This window comes from Musca vetustissima, unplaced genomic scaffold, assembly GCF_032173495.1.
Source record: "Musca vetustissima isolate MV318-11 ecotype Yass unplaced genomic scaffold, APGP_CSIRO_Mvet_v1 utg3943, whole genome shotgun sequence".
In the NCBI taxonomy this organism is placed as follows: Eukaryota; Metazoa; Arthropoda; class Insecta; order Diptera; family Muscidae; genus Musca; species Musca vetustissima.
The window spans coordinates 1-23,487 of NW_026878407.1; the positions used below are offsets into that span (position 1 = coordinate 1).

General features: G+C 33.8%; 2 protein-coding genes across 2 annotated transcripts; one reads left to right on the top strand and one right to left on the bottom strand.

Annotated features, from left to right (window-relative positions):
• Nucleotides 1–7: 7 nt before the first annotated feature.
• Nucleotides 8–1,644, bottom strand: LOC133323168 (saccharopine dehydrogenase-like oxidoreductase). Its single transcript, XM_061532123.1, has 2 exons — nt 1,612–1,644; nt 8–970 (listed from the first exon to the last, which is right to left on the bottom strand). The coding sequence occupies exons 1-2, from the start codon at nt 1,642–1,644 to the stop codon at nt 8–10; spliced, it is 996 nt and encodes a 331-aa protein (XP_061388107.1).
• A 17-nt stretch (nt 1,645–1,661) lies between these two features.
• On the top strand, nt 1,662–6,237 carry LOC133323170 (elongation of very long chain fatty acids protein 4-like). The gene is made up of 5 exons (XM_061532124.1): nt 1,662–1,750; nt 4,098–4,260; nt 4,328–4,499; nt 5,544–5,671; nt 6,058–6,237. The coding sequence occupies exons 1-5, from the start codon at nt 1,662–1,664 to the stop codon at nt 6,235–6,237; spliced, it is 732 nt and encodes a 243-aa protein (XP_061388108.1).
• The last annotated feature ends 17,250 nt before the right edge of the window (nt 6,238–23,487 follow it).

Sequence of the window (23,487 nt, forward strand, 5' to 3'; positions counted from 1 at the left end):
TATTGGTTCAGTTAGGTATTGCTATCAACGATTTTGTTGGTGCGCCACTTGGAGGATTGTTGTTATCGGTTTTGGGCCAACCTAATGCTTTCATTGTCATTGCAAAATAAGTTCGTTCCATGGCAGCTTCAGATGGACCTTCGTGCGACACAAACCCGAAAGAAAACAATCTTGGATATTTCAATAGGAGACGGCGCCCTAATGAGAATTTTGCCAATAGGCCAAAAGACACAGCCGCCAGGGCCACTAAACATGCTGTAACATATGATCCGAATGCAACGTATGCATGCATCTGAACTGGTCTCTTCTTCTCTTGTTCATATATGAAACGTTGCGAACGCATAACAACCGAGCGATCAGAACCCGGGAATGGTAGACATACACCATTTACAATTTCCGAACGGAAAATTAACGGACGATGTTTGAGCACAGGTTCGAAGCGTGGCATTTTTTCAGAATATAATTTTTGTCGGATTCCACGCAATTCGTTGGCATGAGCCAGACCGTAGACAGCACTTTCCCATGTTCCAAAGTGAATGCCAGCGCCACCACCACTGTTAGAACCACCCTTTGTATAACTTTGCAAGTAGGTTTCCACCGAATTGACAATACCATCGAAGTTCTTTTCAATAAATACAATTCCCATATCGGCAGTTATGGAATCAAAGCCACATGCCGATACAACATACACGTTGCGCTCCTGGGCTTCTTTGTGGTATTTCAATTGCATTGTTTCCATATACTGAGGTTCGCCGCTTACATCCACATGATGAGTACCAGCCTCAATGCAGGCACGCACAACGGGTTCACCATAGAACCGATAGGGTCCGCAGCAATTTACCAAAACTCGACAACGTTTGGCCATTTCCAACAGTGAACTTTGATCGTCAATATCGGCAATTATAATGGGTGTGTTCTTGAGATTTTTATTTGCCTTGGTTCCCATATCCTCGAGGACGGCTTCCAGTTTCTTGCGTAGCCAAGATGAAGTCAGAATGTCAATTAATCGACTGAAGAATAATATAGCAGCAGTTCCGATGCGCTACCAGACAAACTATTCAACACCGTTGGTCTGATGCTGGACCAGATTTTCACTCTGCGCCAAATCCTGGAAAACACACATCGACACATTCCACCTATTCGTCGCCTATAAACCCGCATTCGAAAGCCCTATCTGTTCAGAGGTGTTTAAAGCCATGTCTGCGCTCTGCACTCCTGCAAAATTTATACGACTATGCGGGTTAACTTTAAGTGGCACAAGGTCAACATTTAAAGTCGGAAAGGACCAATCGGAGCCATTCAATACGAACGAGGGTTCGGATCAGGTAACAGCCTCTGATGTGACCTTTTTAACATCATTCTGGAAAAGGTCATACGAGAATGTGAAATGTGAACAGAAATGACACTCTGTATGACTCTGTAGTGACAACCGCCTACGCCGATGATATCGACATAATGGTAAACTCAGACCAACTGTAGAACTTGAGAACTACAACTTCAAGGTAGTCAACCTTGATACCGCCATATATAAAACTAATGACATCGAAGACGGATAGTGTTGGCCAACAGATCGTACTATCGTCTAAGTAAGCAGTTTAGGAACAAGACAACCTTTCCCCAGGCAAACTCGACATAGTCAGCCATATCGAGGTGCAACGACTATGGCGCTAGCTTATGTTGTGCGAATGAATGAGAATGCTTCAGCTCAAAAGGCATGTAAAAGCGATCCTACTGATGGTTTACGCAGAAGGTGAATTATACGGAAAGATCAAGTGGAGCATGTCATATCAAAACATGGTCTTTGAAATTGTAAAAACTGCGCAAAAGATCGACGCACCTGGAAATTCAGTTTTTATACCCTTCACCACACTTTGGTACAGGGTATTTGTGCATATGTTTGTAACAGGAAAAAGGAAACGAGATAGACACATGGTTCCTTTTGAGAATATGCATAGAATCACTTTCTAAGTCGATTTATGCATGTCCGTCCGTCTGTCTGTCTGTCTATCTGTCCATGTTAAATTGTAAACAAAGTACAGGTCACATTTATGATCCGAATTGGATGAAATTTGGCATAGGTCACTTATTCGGCCCAAGGACGAACCCTATTGAAATTGGAAAAAATCGGTTCGGATTTAGATATAGCTCCCATATATATATTTAACCGATTTAATTTAAACGGTCCGTATATAACTTTCGATTTGCACGAAATTTGGTACAGCCTAATCATTTAGGTCTAGCATGACGTCTGCCAAGTTTCGTGAAAATCGGTCCAGATTTAGATATAGCTCCCATATATAGTTTCGTCCGATTTCATGTAAATGGTGCCCAAAGTCCCCATATATCTTTTGATTTGCACGAAATTTGACATAACGTACTGAATTATGCCTAGAGTGATGTCTGCCAAGTTTCGAGGAAATCGGTCCAGATTTAGATATAGCTCTCATATATAGTTTCGTCCGATTTCATGTAAATGGTGCCCCAAAGTCCCTATACATGTTTCGATTTGCACGAAATTTGACATAACGTACTGAATTGAGCCTAGAATGGTGTCTGCCCAGTTTCGAGAAAATCGGTCCAGATTTAGATATAGCTCCCATATATAGTTTCGTCCGATTTCATGTAAATGGTGCACCAAAGTCTTTATATATCTTTCGATCTGCACGAAATTTGGCATAACGCACTGAATTTAGCCTAGAGTGATGTCTGCCAAGTTTCGAAAAAGTCGGTCCCGATTTAGATATAGCTCCCATATATAGTTTCGTACGATTTCATGTAAATGGTGCACCAAAGTCCCTATATATCTTTCGATTTGCACGAAATTTGGCATAACGTACTGAATTAAGCCTAGAATGATGTCTGCCAAGTTTCGAGAAAATCGGTCCAGATTTAGATATAGCTCCCATATATAGTTTCGTACGATTTCATGTAAATGGTGCCCCAAAGTTCCTATATATCTTTCGATTAGCACGAAATTTGGTACAGCCTAATCATTTAGGTCTAGAATGATGTCTGCCAAGTTTCGGGAAAATCGGTTCAGATTTAGATATAGCTCCCATATATAGCTCCGATTTCATGTAAATGGTATATATATCCTTCGATTTGCACAAAATTTGGCATAACGTAGTCTAGAATGATGTCTGCCATATATAGTTTCGTCCAATTTCATGTAAATGGTTCCCCAAGTCCCTAAATATCTTTCGATTTGCACGAAATTTGGCATAACGTACTGAATTGAGTTTAGAAAGACGTGTGTTAAATTTCGTGAAAATCGGTCCAGATTTAGATATAGCTCCTATATATAGTTTCATCCGATTTCATGTAAATGGTGCACCAAAATCCCTATATATCCTTCGATTTGCACTAAATTTGTCATAACGTACTGAATTGAGCCTAAAATGATGTCTGCCAAGTTTTGAGAAAATCGATCCAGATTTAGATATAGCTCCCTTTTATTATAGATTGATTTTAAGTAATTGACGCACCAAGGAACCAAAAGGCTGATAGACAAAACGTTTTGAAATAAGTATAACCTAACCTGTGACAAGTTTGTTTGAAATCGCTTAATATTTGGATAGAGCTTCCATATATATTTTTGCCCGATTTCAAGTAAATTGGGCATAAAACTCCTCATGCTAGTCAGATTGACATCAAATTTTGCACAACGTACAAAATTTAGCATAGAATTACGTAGTAGCGGTTTCTAGAAGTACATAGCCCAACGGATGACCTATTTATAATTGCTTTGAAGTCGATTTACATACTTTATGGATAGATCAAGGTAGATTCACATTTAGATAAATATCACATATTTTATTTCATTCAATTTCATGTTAATAGTCCTGTTTAATATACCCATAGTGGTGAAGGGTATCATATAGTCGGCCATTACTCGCCCAAAAATTTATACACATCAACTTCGTGTCGAAAATAACACGCCGAATTTCTGTACTATAATTGAATGTTTTTCATATTGATTACAAATTTTGTGTAAACTTTACTTTAGTAACTTCAGACCTTGTATTTTTTAACAAAACTATAAATGGTAGTATAACCTAACAATTAAAATGTATAATATTTATTTTCTTATATTGTAGATTTAAGCCACTGAAACTACAAGGATTACTAATTGTATACAATCTATCTATGGCATTATTAAATTTACACATTTTGAAGGAATTGGTGGAAAGTTCATCCCAACTTAAATACAGCTATTGGTGTCAGCCGTGTAGAGTTAACTATTCTGCGAATGAAATTAAGGTAAACCGTTAACATACTCGTATAAGAATGTAATACTATGTAAATGTATTTTATTATTTCCTTTTAGCTAGCCTCTGCAGTATGGTGGTTTTATTTTTCAAAATTATTGGAGTTTTCCGATACGGCATTTTTCATATTGCGACACAAATGGAAACAACTGACACCGTTGCACATCTATCATCACAGTACAATGTTTCCATTGTGGTGGATTGCCATTAAATGGGTGCCAACGGGATCAAGTATGTATTGCAATTAATGTTATTAATATAAATAAATATTGACAGCAAAAGACTTCGAAGATGCAGGGAGTTCTTATTAAGTCAATGATTAATAGAGACTTTATAGACAAGCTAAGGAGATTTTTTAGACATGTCAGGGGGTTTATACACAAAAAGAAAGTCTTTATAGATGATGTGAATCTAGGTGAACTGAACACATAATCTTTATGAACTAGATGAAGAGGGAAGGGAAGACTAGCTGACGCAGAAAGTGTCTATTGACGAGCTGAAACACACAGGCTGAATTATGGAATGCATTAGGCGAGCTTAAGCACATATATTGTATAAGCTTGAAGTCTTATATACGAGCTGAAGAAGAGTGTCTACATAGGCGAGCTGAAAATGGAGTCTTAATTAACTAAATTATGCAAGGATTCCTTACTGATGAGCTGAAAACTGGGAAGACCAGGAAGAGTTGCATACAGTTGAGTAGAAGTGTGTATTTATATGTAGTGTTGGGCTTAAGTGTGTCTTTATTTGCGAAGAGGAGACCGGAAATCTGCATAGACAAATTTAAGCAAGAAATACTAGTAGATGGACTGAATCACGGCGTTTTTATAAAGAATCTAAGGTAGGAGATCTATATGAATCAGGGATTTTTTTTTAAAAAACCAATGCTAGATGCTTTTATAAACAAAACGCATTCAGACTGTCCGGTCTATATGGACTCCAACACTTTTCTAATAGATTACAAGTGTGATGGTCTTTCCAGTAGTAGTAAGATGTATTTATATATAAGTTTCATCAAGATGTCCTTATAGAATACATGAAATAGGAGTCAAGCTATAATAGGGAGTTATTATGGACTGGCTCAATAAGGACTTCTTATTGTTCTAATGCAATAACGTTTTATATATCAGATATTGCAGAAATTCTTTATAGATGAGTAGAGTCAGATGTCTTTGAAAAACTGTATAAGTGACTCTTCATTCACGACCTGAACTGACTAACTTGGGTAAAGTTATTGAGGATTTTTTATATTTTAATCATTTTCTTCCATTTCAGCATTCTTCCCCGCGATTATTAATTCATTTGTTCATGTGATTATGTATACATACTACGGTCTGAGTGCTTGTGGGCCCGCCATACAAAAATATCTTTGGTGGAAAAAATATTTGACAGCATTACAATTGGTAATAGATAGCAAATAAATAAATTACACTGTGACGCAACATCGACCTCTTGGTTTTGGGTTTGGAAAATTCCTTGAAAGCCATTGGCGAGTATATTAAGAATTTTCGAATTTTAGAAATCTATTTTTGTGGTATATAGCTTCGATTCAAGAAAATAAGAAAGGAAATATCCACATTCGCCTTGACGGAAAAAATGTCATCTTAAAAAGAGCATACAATAGACGCATAAGTTATAAATTAACCTATGGTGAATTTGTCCTTTTGAATTCTTAATATACTCTCTAGGGGCTTTCATCCCAAAATAAATATACCACTCCCAAAATCTTGTTGCTCATTGTTATGCTTGAATTAAGTATTTTTCAATATTGTCTTTTTATTTATTTTAGTTACAATTCACAATTGGCTTACTGTGGGCCGTGCAAGCTCTTATCAAGCAATGTGATTTTCCTCGATGGATAAGTTGGACCACGATAATTTATATGATTTCATTTTTGATACTTTTCGGTCGATTTTATAAAAGAGAATATACGCGTTCGCATCAGAAAACGAAGCAAAAATTAAATTAATTAATAAATTATCACAAAAATTCTACAAATGTAAAGTTGTAAAAACAAAATTTTTTTCTATGATAATTAAATAAAAACCCGTCTTAAAATTAAAACATTTATAGTAATCCCACATTAAGGCTTCTTAATATTTATAGAATTTATATAAATAAAGCTTTTTACTTTAATTATATATCCTAATATCTGTATATAAGAACAAATGAAGAGTTGTATAGCGCGTAATTCGTGACACAATATTGTTTCTCTCGTTGTGTAAATAATGAAGTTAATTAGCGTTGAATAATTACTGCAATGTATTTAAAGTTATCATAATAACAAACTAATTAACACTTTAAAATAGTGTCACTAGCGTCAAAAATTGTGTAGTTATACTGTATATTTTTACAAAAATAGTCATAGCAGAAAATTAACATCATCAATCATGCTAGATTTTTTGTGTAGAATGTCTTGAAGTCCAAATGTTCCATTTTGTGAAAATTAGGTTATGATACATAAAATTAAGGACAACCAGTAAGGAAATTCCAAAAGTCGGACGTTGGGAACATACAAGGATGCTCATATCGACAATATCCTTTAGATATAATAGAAATAGCAACTTTGGAGGACCATCGATAGATATTTGAACTAAATTATAAAAGCCCATACACATAACAATCTGGAATTTGTGAAAAATCGAGGAAAATATGTATAAGATTTCTATATAAATGGACGAGTTTTAGCAACCGTGGCATCATTTTGTATGCTGAAACACAGTGTGCTATCCAAAATTTATCTCGACACAAAATCCAATACATGTTATTCTAGGTTCATTGTGCACTAGTTCGTCCTAAGCGGACAAACTTTGGGTATTTGGTAAATAATTTTGATGAAAAAACTTCAAGTATATCGACCTGCAGTAATTTCAATACGCAAAATGTTGTCCCAATTGGACAAACATTGGTAGTATGATGTACCAGCTATATCTAAATCTGAACCGAGTTCAACAAAACTTCACAAACATCAATCTGGTCCTATGCTCAATTTTGTGCCAATCAGCCTAAATTTGACTCTTTGGTGCTCCATTTACATACAATCCGACGAAACTATATGTGGGTGGTAAATCTAAATCATAACCGATTTCAATAAAACTTGGCATATATCAATCTAGACTAATTCAGTACTCTGGGCAAAATTTTGTTTTCAAGCGGACTAATACTGGAAGTTTGGTGCCCCATTTACAAATATCGGACGAAACTATATATGAGAGCTATATCCAAAATTGAACCGATTTTTACAAAACTTTGCATATAACAATCTGGCCCTAATTCAGTACTCGGTGTAAAATTTAGCTTCAATCGGATCAATATTGGCCGTATGATATTCCATTTACATAAAATCGAAATAACCAACTATATATAGGAGTTATATTTAAATCTGAATCGATTTAAACAAAACTTGGTATATATCAATCTAGACCTAGTTCAATACTATGTGCCAAATTTTGTTTCAATCGGACCAACACTGGAAGTTTGATGCACCATTTACAAAAATTCGGACGAAACTATATATGGGATCTAAATCTGAACCTATTTTCTCAAATTTCAATAGGGTTCGTCCTTGGGACAAATAAATGACGTGTGCCTAATTCCATCCAAATCGGATAATAAATGCGACCTGTACTTTGTTCACAAAAATATATGAACGGACAGACGAACATGCATAAATCGACTCAGAAAGTGATTCTATCCATATTCTCTAAAGGAACCCTGGGTCTATCTGGATTCCTTTTGCCTGTTACAAACAAATGCACAAAGACATAATACCCTGTACCACAGTGTGGTGAAGGGTATAACAACGAAATTGTCCTTCCGATTCATAATTTTCCAACCCCAGACCATGATGTTGATTTTGTTGTATAATGTTACTTGTACGAAATTTATTAGACGCAAGATTTTTTAAGTTTTAGATACAAGGACATTTAAAACGTTCGAATATAAAACATTGTTTTTGAAGACCCTATCGGAAATTTTATGTTTGACAATATAAGGTCAAAATACCTATCAAAAATGTTGTTATTTTTATTGGGTTTTGAACAGGCAGTTAGAACTGGGTCATTTATTTCTTTCCTCACATATGTCAACCAAAAATTATTATAAGCAAACGTTTCAAAGACAAGGAAGGATAACAAGTTATAATATACTTTCATCATGTGTAAGAGTATTTAAACATTTTACTCATGCGATTGCAAATACATTAAAGAGCAAAAGGAAACACTTCTTCTTTTATCGATTTCCTTGCCAATTCATGTCTGTTAGTAAAAACTTTCAGTTTTGCACATTTCCTTTTCTTCATCATCATCACACAGCCGCACACATAAAACTATCTACTTCCTAGACATGATATAAGAGCATCTGTCAGCACTTCAATATATCGCTGTCAATAGAGCTCATCTGCCGTAATGGTCATAAAGTCTCTACACTAATGGCCATGAATGTTATGCTCTAGTGGTAGTCAACCTCATTTTGTTTCAGTTACCAACCAGTTTATTGTAACAGTTTATTGTAACATCATTACTGCACTTTACTCGTTCGTTATTGAGTAAGTGTCCTTAATGGAGTAGCATTTATGTTTAAATGATTGAAACAACATTGACTTTTTGTTATTCCTTAATAAGTACTACACTCTAACTAACAAGAAATAATGTTTGTTTATTTAATAGACAATCATCGGAGTAAAGAGAAATAATGGAAAATAGCAAATATAGAATGAATGAATTCAAATTAATATAGAGGAACTCTAAAGTTCATCATTTTGAAATCATAGAACATGATAAAATATTATGAGTGTATTTGTAGAATATTTGCAGAGCAAACAAACATATCTTGCAGTATAAGATATGTAATTTGGATGTATATACAATAAAGTCTCCAAAGCTCTGGTTGGTGTTGCCCGCATTGGCCCACATATAGGGGAGAGGCACCTTATCGGGGCACCTTCGGCAATCGCGTTTTCGAACAAGAAATAATGTTTGATTAGGTATTTCGAAATAAATAACTGACACAAAGTATGAAATTTCTAGCTAATAAGCTTATTTAAATATAGGGGTTTTTGTATTTTTATAGATGTTTCTGTAATATTTCAATCCCATTTCGTAAGTATTTCGTGTATAAAACTTTTAAAATTTTTAAGACAATATTATTAAAAAGTGGTTAATGATGTGTATTATTACAAAAATGTTTAAAAATATAATGTTTTAGAAATCTGATCGAAAAAAATGAAAAAAACTATAAAAAAGTTCATCATTTTACAATGGGGCACATTCGGCCATATACAGATTGTGCAATATTATTTCCTTAAAATGTTTTTGAGTTTGTCTTTAAAACTAATCCTTTAATATCGAAATTGCATATTTAAGATCAAACGAAAACACCCCTATTTCTGATGGTGTGTGCGACCAGATGTAAGAACGAAAATAAAGCCATATAATTCAAACATTGTGTGGCTTATATTTTATTTGATAGTGATGACAATTACCCGGCTATGTATATACAAATAAAGTCGGCAAATTTGACTTTTTTTACAAAACTGTAAAATTTTTTAACTAATACTATTTTTTTATATCTTTTTGGTACTATTTTTTATAATTAAGAGTCAGAGGACAATAATCAGCCATAAAGTTTTTATATATGTTGAATAAGTACTGAGATATAGAGCTCTAAAAAAAAGTGCCGAAGGTGCCCCAGTCTCCCCTACCTAGGTAGCATGTTCTCGGAACTTCCTGTGACGGTTTTACATTACATGTTTTGTCCATTGGTGTCCACCAGACTACCGACGTGAATGTTAGGTTTGGTATGTTAATAACGCTCTGAAAGCTTCATCTTCATCTTTGCAGAAGGACCTACATCTCATTCCGCAGAAGGACCTACATCTCTTGGCTTTGTTTACCCATTTCTGTATTTAAGTTTTCTGTCTAGGGTCATATTTTTGTCTTTCAAGTGAAACATATCTCTGCATTGGCCGCATTTACGTTAAAGCTTACCATCGTTTTAGCCTTCATACATAACAAGTTAAGATTTGGGAACATGTTTATACCCTTCAGCACAGAGTATTATGTCTTTGTGCATATGAAACGAGATAGACACATTGTTCCTGCTGAGAATATGCATACAATCACTTTCTGAGTCGATTTATGCATCACTGTCCACCCGTCCGTCCGTCTGCAGATATTAAATTGTTAACAAAGTACAGGTCGCAGTTATGATCCGATTATTATGAAATTTGGCACAAATCACTTATTAGGCCCAAGGACGAACTTATGTCCGATTTAATGTAAATGGTCCACCAAAGACCCTATATATCTTTCGACTTGCAAGAAATTTTGCATAGCGCCCTGAATTAAGTCTAGAATGATGTTTGTTAAGTTTCGTGAAAATTGGTTCAGATTTAGAAATTTCGTCCGATTTAATGTAAATAGTGTACCAAAGTCCCTATGTATTTTTCAATTTGCACAAAATTTCGTGCACAGCGTACTGAATTGAGTCTGGAATTATGTGTGTTAAGTTTAAAAATCGGTTTAGCTTCAAATATAGCTCCCATATATATTTTCCTCCGATTTAATGTAAATGTTGCACCATATAACCTTCGATTTGCACGAAATTTGGTATAGTGTAATAAATTAAGTGTAAAATGATGTGTTGTAAATTTCCTGAAAAATTTAATGTAAATGGTGCAACAAAGTCGCTATATATCTTTCGATTTGCACGAAATTTGGCATAACGTACTGAATTAAGTCTAGAATGAAGTGTGTTAAGTTTCCTGAAAATCGGTTCAGATTTAGACATAGCTCCCTTATATATTTTTGTCCGATTTATAGTAAATGGAGTTCAAAGTCCCTATATATATTTCGATTTGTACGGAATTTGACAAATAAAGTCTAGAATGATGTGTGTTAAGTTTCGTGAAAATCGGTCCACATATGTATATATATAAATGGTGTACCAAAGTCCCTATATCTTTATATTTGTATGAAATTTGGCACAGCGTACTGAATTAAGTCTAGAATGATGTGTGTTAAGTTTCGTGAAAATCGGTTCAAATTTAGGTATAGCTTCCATAGCTTCCCGGTTTAATGTAAATTGTTCACTAAAGACCTAATGTTTGTCCGATTGCCACACAATTTTGAACAATGAACTCTAGTTAATATAAATTATTCTCCTGTAAGTCTTTTTGATATCGGTTCAGATTTAGATATAGCTTCTATATATACATTTTCCTCCGAATTTACACAAAATTGACACAAAATTTTGCACAACGTACTGAAGTTACTATAACATAACGTGTGGTAAGTTTTGTTAAAATCGGTTCAGATTTAGATATAGCTTCCACATATATAGTTTTGTTCCGATTTTAAGTAATAGGTGCACCAAGGACCTAAAGTTAGGCCGTTTGCTACACAAGTTTGCACAATGTAATAAAATTAGTATAGCCAAGTTTTGTAGAAATGTGCCAAGTTTTGTAGAAATCAGTTCAGATTTAGGTATAGCTCCAATATATAGTTTCATCCGATTTAAAGTAAATGGTGCACCAAAGACCCAAAGTTAGGTCGATTGACACAAAATATTGCACAGCGTACTGAAATTAATATAACCTAGCGTGTGGAAAGTATTGTTGAAATCGGTTCAGATTGGAATTGAGCTCCCATATATATATATATATATATATATATCTGTTGAATATCCCCAACGTGGTGAAGGGTATCATATAGACGGCTCCGTCCGAATTTTTTTTTAGAAATATTCCGATACTCGATAAAACCCTAAAATATGAAACTATAGCCAATTTCGTAAAAAATAGTTTCCAAAATACAGAATAATTGGGATACATCTACTAGAGCTCCGTGTTGGTTGTGTAGAGTATCATATGGCTGGTCCCGTTCGACTATACTGCTCGGCGCATTGACTTTAAAATAAATTGTTAAATATGCAAAATATCAAGTTGACACATTTCGCATATTTTACAAATTAAATCATTTTTCCGTTATAACAAGACGCACTGAATACCATGAAATGCACATTCATTTCAAAAACTCAGACTTTGCGTGGGCGTAAGGGTGGTTGTATACAATTCCAATTAATAAAGTCTGCTCTCTCTTACTGTAGCATAACATCTAAAATGGACGATATAAGTCGTTTATTTTGAAAGTGGTTTATGTCCATCTTTCTTCTTATATTAAGATATTTACAAGTTTGAGTTTGATTTGTTTCAAATGTATTGTTAAGTCATATTAATTTTGTTTCTCGCTTTACCCATAAACTGAATATGTTTTGTAAACTTTTCACAAAAACCAAGATTTGTATGAAAACCTATAATGGACTTAAAGCACTTTTAACATAAACGACTAATATTCAAATACACATTCCTTGTTTTGAGTATCATTTCAATGAACGCCATGGACATACATATATGATATTACATAATAAGCTTTCAAAACTTAGCTTGTACTGGAGATAATACGATTTCACAGTGACTTCAATTAAATTATGGTTTTATGGCTGACATCAATTGTATCTAACCATCTAATGAATATGACATGCATATCGTACACATTACCCGGGTAACGGCACGACAGTAATGGTCAATGCAACGACGTTGTGCTGTTTCGTGGAGCTTTAACTATGCAATTATGTACGGAGAATTATTGTATCTCGTCCCACGACACCAGCAGTCATAGTTGCGTCACTGGTGTATTTTGTTTGCAGTTATCCTTGCCAACTGTTCAAATTCCTATTGTACATCGACATGAATAAATTCTGAAATGTTTAGTGCAACACAGTTGCTAACTAAGTAATTGCCTACCCTACGTCGGTGATCTAAATCATTGCAAAGTGGATATGGAGATAATAAGATCATGATATTCAAAACAGCTAATATTAAACTCTAAGCTTAATATGATTACTTGTTTACTTTATATCTTCTTTCTTCTAATAAAAAATGCCCCTATTTATACCATGGCAAAATGTATATCAGATACAAATAATATTACATATTGCTCGTATCTACGTATACCTAACGTGCATAACCGATGTACATTAAGAAAAATTTGTTTACATCATTATCGTTATTTGTATACCCTTCACCACACTGTGATACAGGGAACTATGTCTTTGTGCATATATTTATAACAGCAAAATGAATCGATATAGGCCCATGGTTCCTTTCGAGAATGTTCATAGAATCACTTTCTGAGTCGATTTATGCATGTCCGTCCCATGTCCGTCTATTGATGTTAAATTTTGAACAACGTACCTGTCGCTTTTACGATTAAATCCGATTAGGATGAAATTTAGTAAAGCTCATTTATGAAATTTAGTACAGCGTTAACCCAGTGGGTTTCAATTGTTAATTCCTTTGCATATACGTCAAATAAATCCTCATAAAGTAGGTAAACCCGGTAACAAGTTCTAATGCACAAGGAGTTTTATTAAAATTGGTAAGAATCGATTCAGATTTAAATATAGTTTCGTCCGATATATGGTAAATGGGACACCAAAGTCCCTATGTATCTTTCGATTTGCACGAAATTTGGCATAGAGTTCAGAATTAGGTCCAAAATGATGTACGCTAAGTTTCGTGAAAATATGTTCATATTTAGATATAGCTCTCATATATAGTTTTGTCCGATTTTATGTAAATGGTGCACCAAAGTCCTCATATATATTTCGATTTGAACGAAATTTGGAATAGGGTACTGAATTCGGCCCAGAATGACGTGTGTTAAGTTTCGAGAAAATCGCTTCAGATTTAGATTTAGCTTCCATAGTTTTGTCCGATTTTATATATTTTATGGGGGACCCCTTAAACGAAATATAACACACTGCATTGTAAGCTCACCAAGCCACCCAGTGCAAAATGTCATTGTTATCGAACAATTTTGGTTTAATTGTGCACCATTAAGATTTGGATGAAATCGATTTTGTTAAAATCTGAACCGATTTTAATGAAAGTCAACACATGTCATTGACTTAATATGGTACAATTTTCATAATTTATATCTAACTCTGATCCGTTGCAAATCGAACAAACGTAGATTTACATAAAATGTAAGGCGCTATATCTAAATATGCACCGTTTGTAACGAAACTTAACTCATAATTTGATGTGATATGCAAAATGTCGCCTCAATCGGACAAACCTTTGGAGTTTTATGGCCAGTTGTAATATCGGACGAAACTATCGATAGGAGGTATATCTAAATCTAAACCAGTCACCAAATTCAATAGCGTTTGTCCTCGGGCCAAATAAATAATCTAATTCGGATTCAAAAAGCAGACAGACCGACAACTGATTTCCTTTTCCGATAATATATTTAGAACATCAAAATCCCACAATCCATTAAATTCGTTCATATATTTTATATATTACCAATGTTTTATTTGTTCACATTTTATCTTCTTTTTTTCAAAAATACTTCCAATGGCTTTGTCGTAAATCAAATGCAAAATATTATCAATGCCATTATTGTTAATAATTTATTACAGAATCTATTTATAAACATGTGTATAAGTTGTTTTAACATTTATTATTGTTTTGTTTCACGGATTGCAATTATTGTTGTATGAAATAATTGCCATTATCAATATGAAATAATTGCCACTATCAATGCAGTATTTTTACAATTTATAGGTAACATAGAATAAAGCAAAACATACACCTATATACATATGAATAAATTGGTTATTGTTGGTGCTACAACGATGGTCGTTTGATAACATTGTAGCCAAATGTGAAAACATTAAATAAATTACAAGCGATTGTTGATTTATTGTTTATGGGTCAATATGACAGATCATATTATAAAATATAAATATTGATGACAGGAGGATTTTTTGCCCAAACAAAAAAATCGTGAAAATAAATATTTACAAATTATGTAGGTTCAGCTTTGAACGTTGTAATTTGAAATTTGGTCAAGGGACGTGAATTTTCTCACACTAAAATTAAAATAACTATACATACAATACAAGTAATATTGAAAAGTGCGGCTAAAATCTTTATTTAAAATCAGTAAGGAAAGTAGTAAAGTCGGACTGGCCAGACTATATGATACCCTTTACCACCTTTTGTATATTCAACTGATGTATCCTGTCCGGCGTCGCCTTTTCGAAGGAAAATTGACATGAAATTAGACGAACTTAAATATGTGATCTTTATCTATATGTGAACCGACAAACATCAATCCATACCCTTGTAATACTGCCACCTATGCTAAATTTCATTACAGTCGGACAGATTTAGAGTCGTTTGGTAGAAATTTATGTAAATCGATTTACATAAATTTCGTAAGCCGCAAAAATTCAAATCTTAATCAGACACCCGTTGATTATTTGGTGCACAATTAACATGAATGCGTTCGAAAATATATATGGAAGTAATGTCTGCAACTGCACCATTTTCAACAAAACGCTAAGAAAAATTGCATGTCAGATGGACAAATATTAGGAGTTTGTTGCACCATTTATGGTGCACCATAAATATGGGAGCTATATATAAATCTAAACCAATTTCAACGAAAATTGCCAGAGATATGTTTTGCAAAATTTTGTTTCAATAGGCCTACCTACTTAAACTACTTAAAATCGGTCGAAAATTATAAGGTAGTTTTATATGTTAACTGAACCAATTTAAACATAGCATGATGCACGTAAGCTTATACTAACTTCAGTACATTGTACAAAATTGTATACCAATCGCCAAACTTTGGACTTTTAGTGCCCAATTTACATTAAATCGGACGAAAGTATATATGGGAGCTATATCGAAACTTGATCCTATTTGCACGAAATTGAGCACACGTCATTAGATACTATTGTCTATTTAATTACTCAAAATCGAACTTATGGTCTGATGGCATCAACATTTCTTATATGATTAGAGCCCTTGGCGAGTATGTTTAGAATCTTGGAGGACAAATTCACAATAGGCGAAGTTTTGTAGTTCATGGTCTTGGGGATTGGAAAATTTCTAATGGGGATTGAAATTATGGTAAATATTTCCGACTAATCCGAAAAAGAAACACAATGATTTGACTGGACAACTTAACATTCATCACGCCATAACCTTAACACTAGAACGCCGAAGGCGGTCATTTTGACCGCTTTCCAATTTCAAGTACAGAAGCAACTGTGCATTTAATGACACTTTTATTTTAAATTTGGTGATTTTTTTATAATAAACGAAATGAGATACAAAAGTCACCAAATTTAAAAAAAGTGTCATTAAATGCACTGTTGCTTTTTTACTTGAAATTGAAAAGCGGTCAAAATGACTGCCTTCGGCGTTCTAGTTTTAAAAACGACATTTATCGGAAACTGATTCTTCAAATATTTCATCTTCGACCTGCTTCACAATAGTAAAAGACCCAATGATTGTCAGAGACGAGACGAGACGAAGGGACAGGAAAAACGTAGAATGGCATGCATTATGACTTCTTAAATCAGATTCTAATATAGTTACAACATACAATTGAGAATCAAATACCCAACTTTTATTCGAATGAGACCAAAATTTGCGCAGCATAACGAACACCCCAATGTCGTTGATCTGTTATGTTTAAATCGGTTGATATTTTTTTGCCCTGCATCACACTGTGGTACAGAGTATTATGTCTTTGTGCATATGTTTGTAACAGGCCAGAGGAAACAAGAATGACCCATGGTTCCTTTTGAGAATATGCATAGGATCACTTTCTGAGTTGTTTTATGCATGTCCGTCTGTCCGTCCATGTATTTTTGAGAACAAAGTAGAGGTCGCATTTATGATCCGATTGAGATGATTTAAATGGCACATATCACTTATTTGGACGAAGGACGAACCCTATTGAAATTGGAGAAAATTGGTTCAGATTCAGATATTGCTCCCATATATAGTTCGTCCAATTTTATTTAAGTGGAACACCATACTGCAAATATTGGTCCAATTGAGACAAAATTTTGCACAGAGCCCAGATTGATGCATTGGAAGTTTTGATGGAATCTGTTCAGATTAAGATATAGCTCTCATATAAACTTTCGCCCGATTTTATGTAAATGGAGCACTATACTGTCAATGTTTTCCGATTAAGAAACAATTTTGCATACCGTATTGAAGTTACTTCAGGTTGACATCCGTTTGTTGAAATATGTTTAGATTAAGATATAGCTCCCATATATGTAGCGTCCCATTTTATGTAAATGGCGCACCGTATTGGATTGAAAACGTTTCAGGTCTAGATATAGCTTACATATATATTTCATCCGTTTTCATCAAAATGATATACCAAATAACTAAAGTTTGTCCGCTTAGGATGAATTAGTGCACAACGTACAAATTCGAACCTAGAATAACGTGTATTGGATTTTATATCGAAATAAATTTTGGATAGCAGACTGTGTTGCAGCATACCAAATAGTGGATGCCATGGTAGCTTAAATACGTCCATTTATATATAGATCTTATACATATTTTGCTCGATTTTTCATAAATTTCAGATTGCTATGTTTATATTAACTTCTTGCAGTTAATTTCCTCCGATTCCATTTCAGTGGTCCTGTAGCATGTCATTGCCATTTTATCTGTTTTTATACCATCCTCAACTGCGGAGGGTATAGAAATTTCGTCGAACGCTTAACAAAATGTAATTTTTATTCTCTCTCTCAATTCAAACATGCGCATTACAATACTGAAGGTATATACACAAAGTGAGGTTTATATTTTGGCTCAAATAACCGGCATTTAATATGGAAAATGTAAACAAACGAACTTATACATTTATACACTTTAATTATACACATTGATATGAGGTTGTATTTCAAACATGTTTGATAAAAATTGTCTATAGGAGAAGAATACAAAATGTTGTTTTACGTTACGTGTCGGTTGGGATCAAACACACCGTGTATAAGCAACAAGTAAATTTATGTATGCATCACAATCAACCGATTCAAATGTTGTAAACGAAATGACAAAATTATGCTTCCAATATTAAATGTTTCAAAACATGTGGAATATATTGTTGTAAGGCATAATATCGCTCTTTAGGAACCGGAATAAAGTACAGGCAACTAAGAGTTGTTGTGTTAGATTTATTATAATTTCAATAATAATGTATAAACGTATAATCAGAGTTAAATTCTATGTCGAAGTCAAACTTTCAGTTAGTCGCTGTAGCGGTGAACCTTTGCATGCAATAACCTACGCTGAAACGTGGGTCAATATATATATATATTTTTTTTTTGGTAGGAAGATGTGTTATGCAATGAAAACCCAAAATACCAAATTCCAGCCAGTTCTGGTTTTGTGGGGTCTCCGCTGAATATTTCGAACTTTTGCAAACGGAGTGACAACTTTAATATACACTACACCTTTGGTGGAAAGATTTTCTACCCATTGCAAGCCCAAAATACTAAATTACTTTTTAATTTGTTTTAGGTCATAAAGCATTCGACTTCACTATGTTTTTGCCGCATTCACAATGCAAATCATCCACGAAGGTATGTCTTTGTGGTACAGGAATTATGTCTTTGTGTATATGTTTGTAACAGACACATGGTTCCTTTTGAGAATATGCATAGAATCACTTTGTAAGACGATTTATGAATGTCCGTTCGTCTGTCTGTCCATGTTAAATTGTAAACAAAGCACAGGTCGCATTTATGATCCGAATTGGATGAAATTTGGCACAGCTCATTTGTTTGGCCCAAGGACGAACCCTATTGAAATTGGTTCAGATTTAGATATAGCTCCCATATATAGTTTCATCCGATTTAAGGTAAATTGTGCACCAAAGTCCCTATATATCATTCGATTTGCTCGAAATTTGGCATAGAGTACTGCATTACATCCAGCATGATGTGTGCCAAGTTTTGAGAAAATCGGTTTAGATTTAGATATAGCTCCCATATATATATAAATGGCGCACCAAGGTTCCTTTATATCCTTCGAGTTGCACGAAATTTGACACAGCGTACTGAATTGAGTCAAGAATGATGAGTGGTAAGTTTCGGGAAAATCGGTAAAGATTTAGATATAGCTCCCAGATATATTTTCGTCCGATTTAAGGTAAATGGACCACCAAAGTCCCCATATATCCTTCAATTTGTACTAAATTTGGCATAGCGTACTAAATTAGGTCTAGAACGATGTCTGTTAAATTTGGTGAAAATCGGTTCAGATTTATATATAGCTCCCATATGTATTTTCGTCCGATTTAAGGTAAGTGGTGCACCAAAGACCCTTAATATCTTTCGATTTGCACGAAATTTAACACAGCGTACTGAATTCTTTTTCCATAAATTTGTCCAATGGTACGCAGACGACTTTAAATCTGCCAGAAGGAAATTAAATTTATCATAGGTTGCAGATTCCTTCTAGGGAACATTGACATACAATTGTAAGGATATATTTGTCCAATATACCTATAGTAATGAAGGGTATCATATAGTCGGCACCGTCCGATTTTATTACTTTCCTTACTGGTTTATATTAATACGATTTTCTAAATTTAATTTTTTACTTTTTGACTTAGCCTAGTTACATTTTTGGAGAATAACAATAAAACATGTGTTCCAAAAAAGTTCAGTTCTGAATTATATTCATGTCTTACTACATTGTTAGTGCACATTTATTTTTGAAAATAAACTGTCATATTTATGTATGCAAGTATGACATAAAATCTCACAAACTCTTGGATTATGATGGCATATCATATAAGTGATTTGCATATGCTGATATTATATTTCCGTCCAAAAAAATAAAGTGCATTCGTGTGGAACAAGAACGAACAGGATGTTATTTTTTAAAAAAATGTACGTGTAAGTGCTTGCATATGAGTTTACATAAATAGTTTTCATGCATTTGGCGTTTAGGAAAAACTAAATTTCATTCATTCATATTTTAGACAATTTTTTTAGTGCCAGTTCTTTTGACATGGACAAAAATTAAGGACATATAATCTTCTGGCAAAAATTAAATTTAATGAAAACAATTGTACATGAATGGGGCAATAAAGCACCCTGTTTTTGGGTAATACGACAATATTCGAATTCTTACAGGATATTTTTGCAAAAACTATAAGAAAGGTTTGAAGTACTATCCCCTATATTTTCTATTAATTTTTTAAAGAATACGTTCTATTTTTATACAACTTTGTCAGGGTATTATAGCTTTGTGTCGCTCCAATATTTTGTAACGTCGAGAAGTATTGGTCCTACCTTTTAGTATACCGATCATTTATCGACTGAGTCCATCTACGCATGTGTGTCTAGAGTTATGGACCAATTTTCACGAAACTTGCATGTAGGACCCCTATTTTAGAAACGACCCTTTGATATAATATTTGTGAATGAAATGGACCAAATACTTTTTATACCCTTCACCACACTGTGGTACAGGGTATTAAGTCTTTGTGCATATGTTTGTAACAGGTAAAAAGAAACGAGATAGACACATTGTTCCTTTTGAGAATATGCATAGAATAACTTTCAACGTCGATTTATGCATGTCCGTCCGTCTGCCTGTCCGTCCGTCCATGTTAAATTGTAAACAAAGTACAGGTCGCATTTATTATCCGAATTGGAAGAAATTTGGCATACGTCACATATTTGGCCCAAGGCCGAACCCTAATGAAATTGGGAAAAATCGGTCCAGATTTAGATATAGCTCTCATATATATATTCGTCCGATTTAAGCTAAATGGTGCACCAAAAACCCTAAATATCCTTCGATTTGCACGAAATTTAACACAGCGTACTGAATTGGGCCTATAATGATGTGTGCTAAGATCTGTTCTGATTTAGATATTGCTCCCATATATATTTTCGTTCGATTTAAGGTAAATGGTCCCTAAATATCTTTCGATCCGCACGAAATTTGGCACAGCGTAATTAATTAGGTCTAGAATGGTGTGTGTTATGTTTCCCGTAAATCGGTTCAGATTTAGATATAGCTCCCATATATATTTTCATCCAATTTTATGTAAATGGTACACCAAAGTCTCTATATATCCTTCGATTTGCACGAAATTTCACATAGCGTACTGAATTGATACTAGAATGATGTGTGCAAAGTTTCGTGACAATCGGTTAAGATTTTGATATAGCTCCCATATATATTTTTGTCCGATTTTAAGTAATTGGTGCACCAAAATCCCTGAAAATCATTCGATTTGCACGAAATTTGCCATAGCGTACTGAATTAAGGCTAGAATGACGTGTGATAGGTTTCGTGAAAATTGGTTCAGATTTAGATATAGCTCCCATATATATTTTCGTACGATTTTATGTAATTGGTGCAACAAAGTCCCTATATATCTTTACATTTGCATGAATTTTGGTATAGGGTACTGAATTATGTCTAGAGTGATGTTGCTGAGCTTCGTGAAAAGATCCATAGCTAGGCCGATTGAAACAACGTACTGATGTAATATGAATTAGTCTCTGAATATAGATCCGCAGTAAGTAACACTTCTGTAGGCTAACATATGGTCGGCCCTGTCCAACTATACTGCTCCGTTCACTGGTTTTAATTATAAAATTTACTAAGTTTGAGTTATTTGTATTTTTATTCTTCAAAATAAATTGATTGATAACATTTTTGTAATTCCATTTCAGTTTAAAACTTTCTTTAAGTATTCTATGAATTCGTAAATCAAACTAATCAAAAAATGTATCAAACTTTAGATGAAGAAGAGTAATTGTATACAAATAAACTTTATTTATATGTACGTTTATTTATATGCCAAAAATGTCAACAGCAATGTCTGGTTGATGAATTTATTTTAAACTGCAATTAAAATAACTGATAAAGTAGATTTTCTATATTTTTAGTTAAGAGTAAGTGGAATTGGTTGAAAAGACAGTAGATATTTACTTCATGAAATCGGGCGAAAACATATATCTTAGCTTTATAGAAATCCAAATCAATTTAAACACAACTTAATATACTTCATGTTATGCTTCATTGGAACTTCGTCGCAATCGATTTATTTTGGGATGGTTTTGATAATATATTTTAAGGATATATCTATATCCGATTGAAATGAAATTTAGCATAGGTTGTATAATGATATGTGTAAGGATTGATGTTAATATTTTACATATTAAAAAAGATCACATCTTAAAGATCGTCCAATTTCATGACGATGTTCTATAAAAAATGCTACGTCTGTCAGGATATATCTGTTGAATACTACCAATTTGGTGAAGGGTGTCATATAGTCGGCCGCTTCCGATTTTACTACTTTTCTTAGTGGTTTCCTTTAACATTTAAATATTGTCAAGAAAACTGACCTGGAAAATATATAGTTTTGTACTTTTTAATAGAGTTTACCAAGTTTTAAAGAACTTTTCTATTTCTATTTTCCAATATACTGTGATTGATAATAATTGAATTTAAGTTTTGCACTCTCTTTAAGTTTTCTTTTCATTCGCAAATCGAACTAATCAAAACATTTATCGAACTTAATATGAAGAAGAAAAGTTGTGTCCCCATATATTTTATTTGAGTAAATATTTGAAATTGATATAAAAAATCATGATATGGCATTATTTAAGAATGATTGATAAATTAGATTTCCAAAGTTTTTGGTAGAGGTTGATGCGATGAGAAATAGTTGCTCCGTTGTGTTCATAATGTGGATGGAATCCAAGCTATCTTATTTTCCATGTCCATTAAATTTATGATAACCTGCTAAGATAACTCGTTACGAGCTGTCCATAACCATTAATAAATTACGCACAACCGTACACAGTTAACTCAGAAGTTCGTTCATAATAACTGATGTTTATATAATGCCTTGTCTTTCACCACACTGTTTTACAGGGTATTATGTCTTTGTGCATATGTTTGCAACAGGCAAAAGGGAACGAGATAGACACCTGGTTCCTTTTGAGAATATGCATAGAATCACTTTCTAAGTCAATTTATGCGTGTCCGTCCATCCGTCCGTCTGTCTGTCCATGTTAAATTATAAACAAAGTACAGGTCGCATTTATGATTCGAATTGGATGAAATTTGGCACAGCTTATTTATTTGGCCCAAGGACGAACCCTATTAAAATTGGGAAAGATCGGTTCAGATTTAGATATAGCTCGCATATATATTTTCGTCCGACTTAAGGTAAATGGTGCACCAAAATCCCTATATATCAACAACATACTGCTACCATATAATTCGGTTCACCCTATATATCTTTCGATTTGGACGAAATTTGGCCTAGAATGATGTGTGCCAATTTTC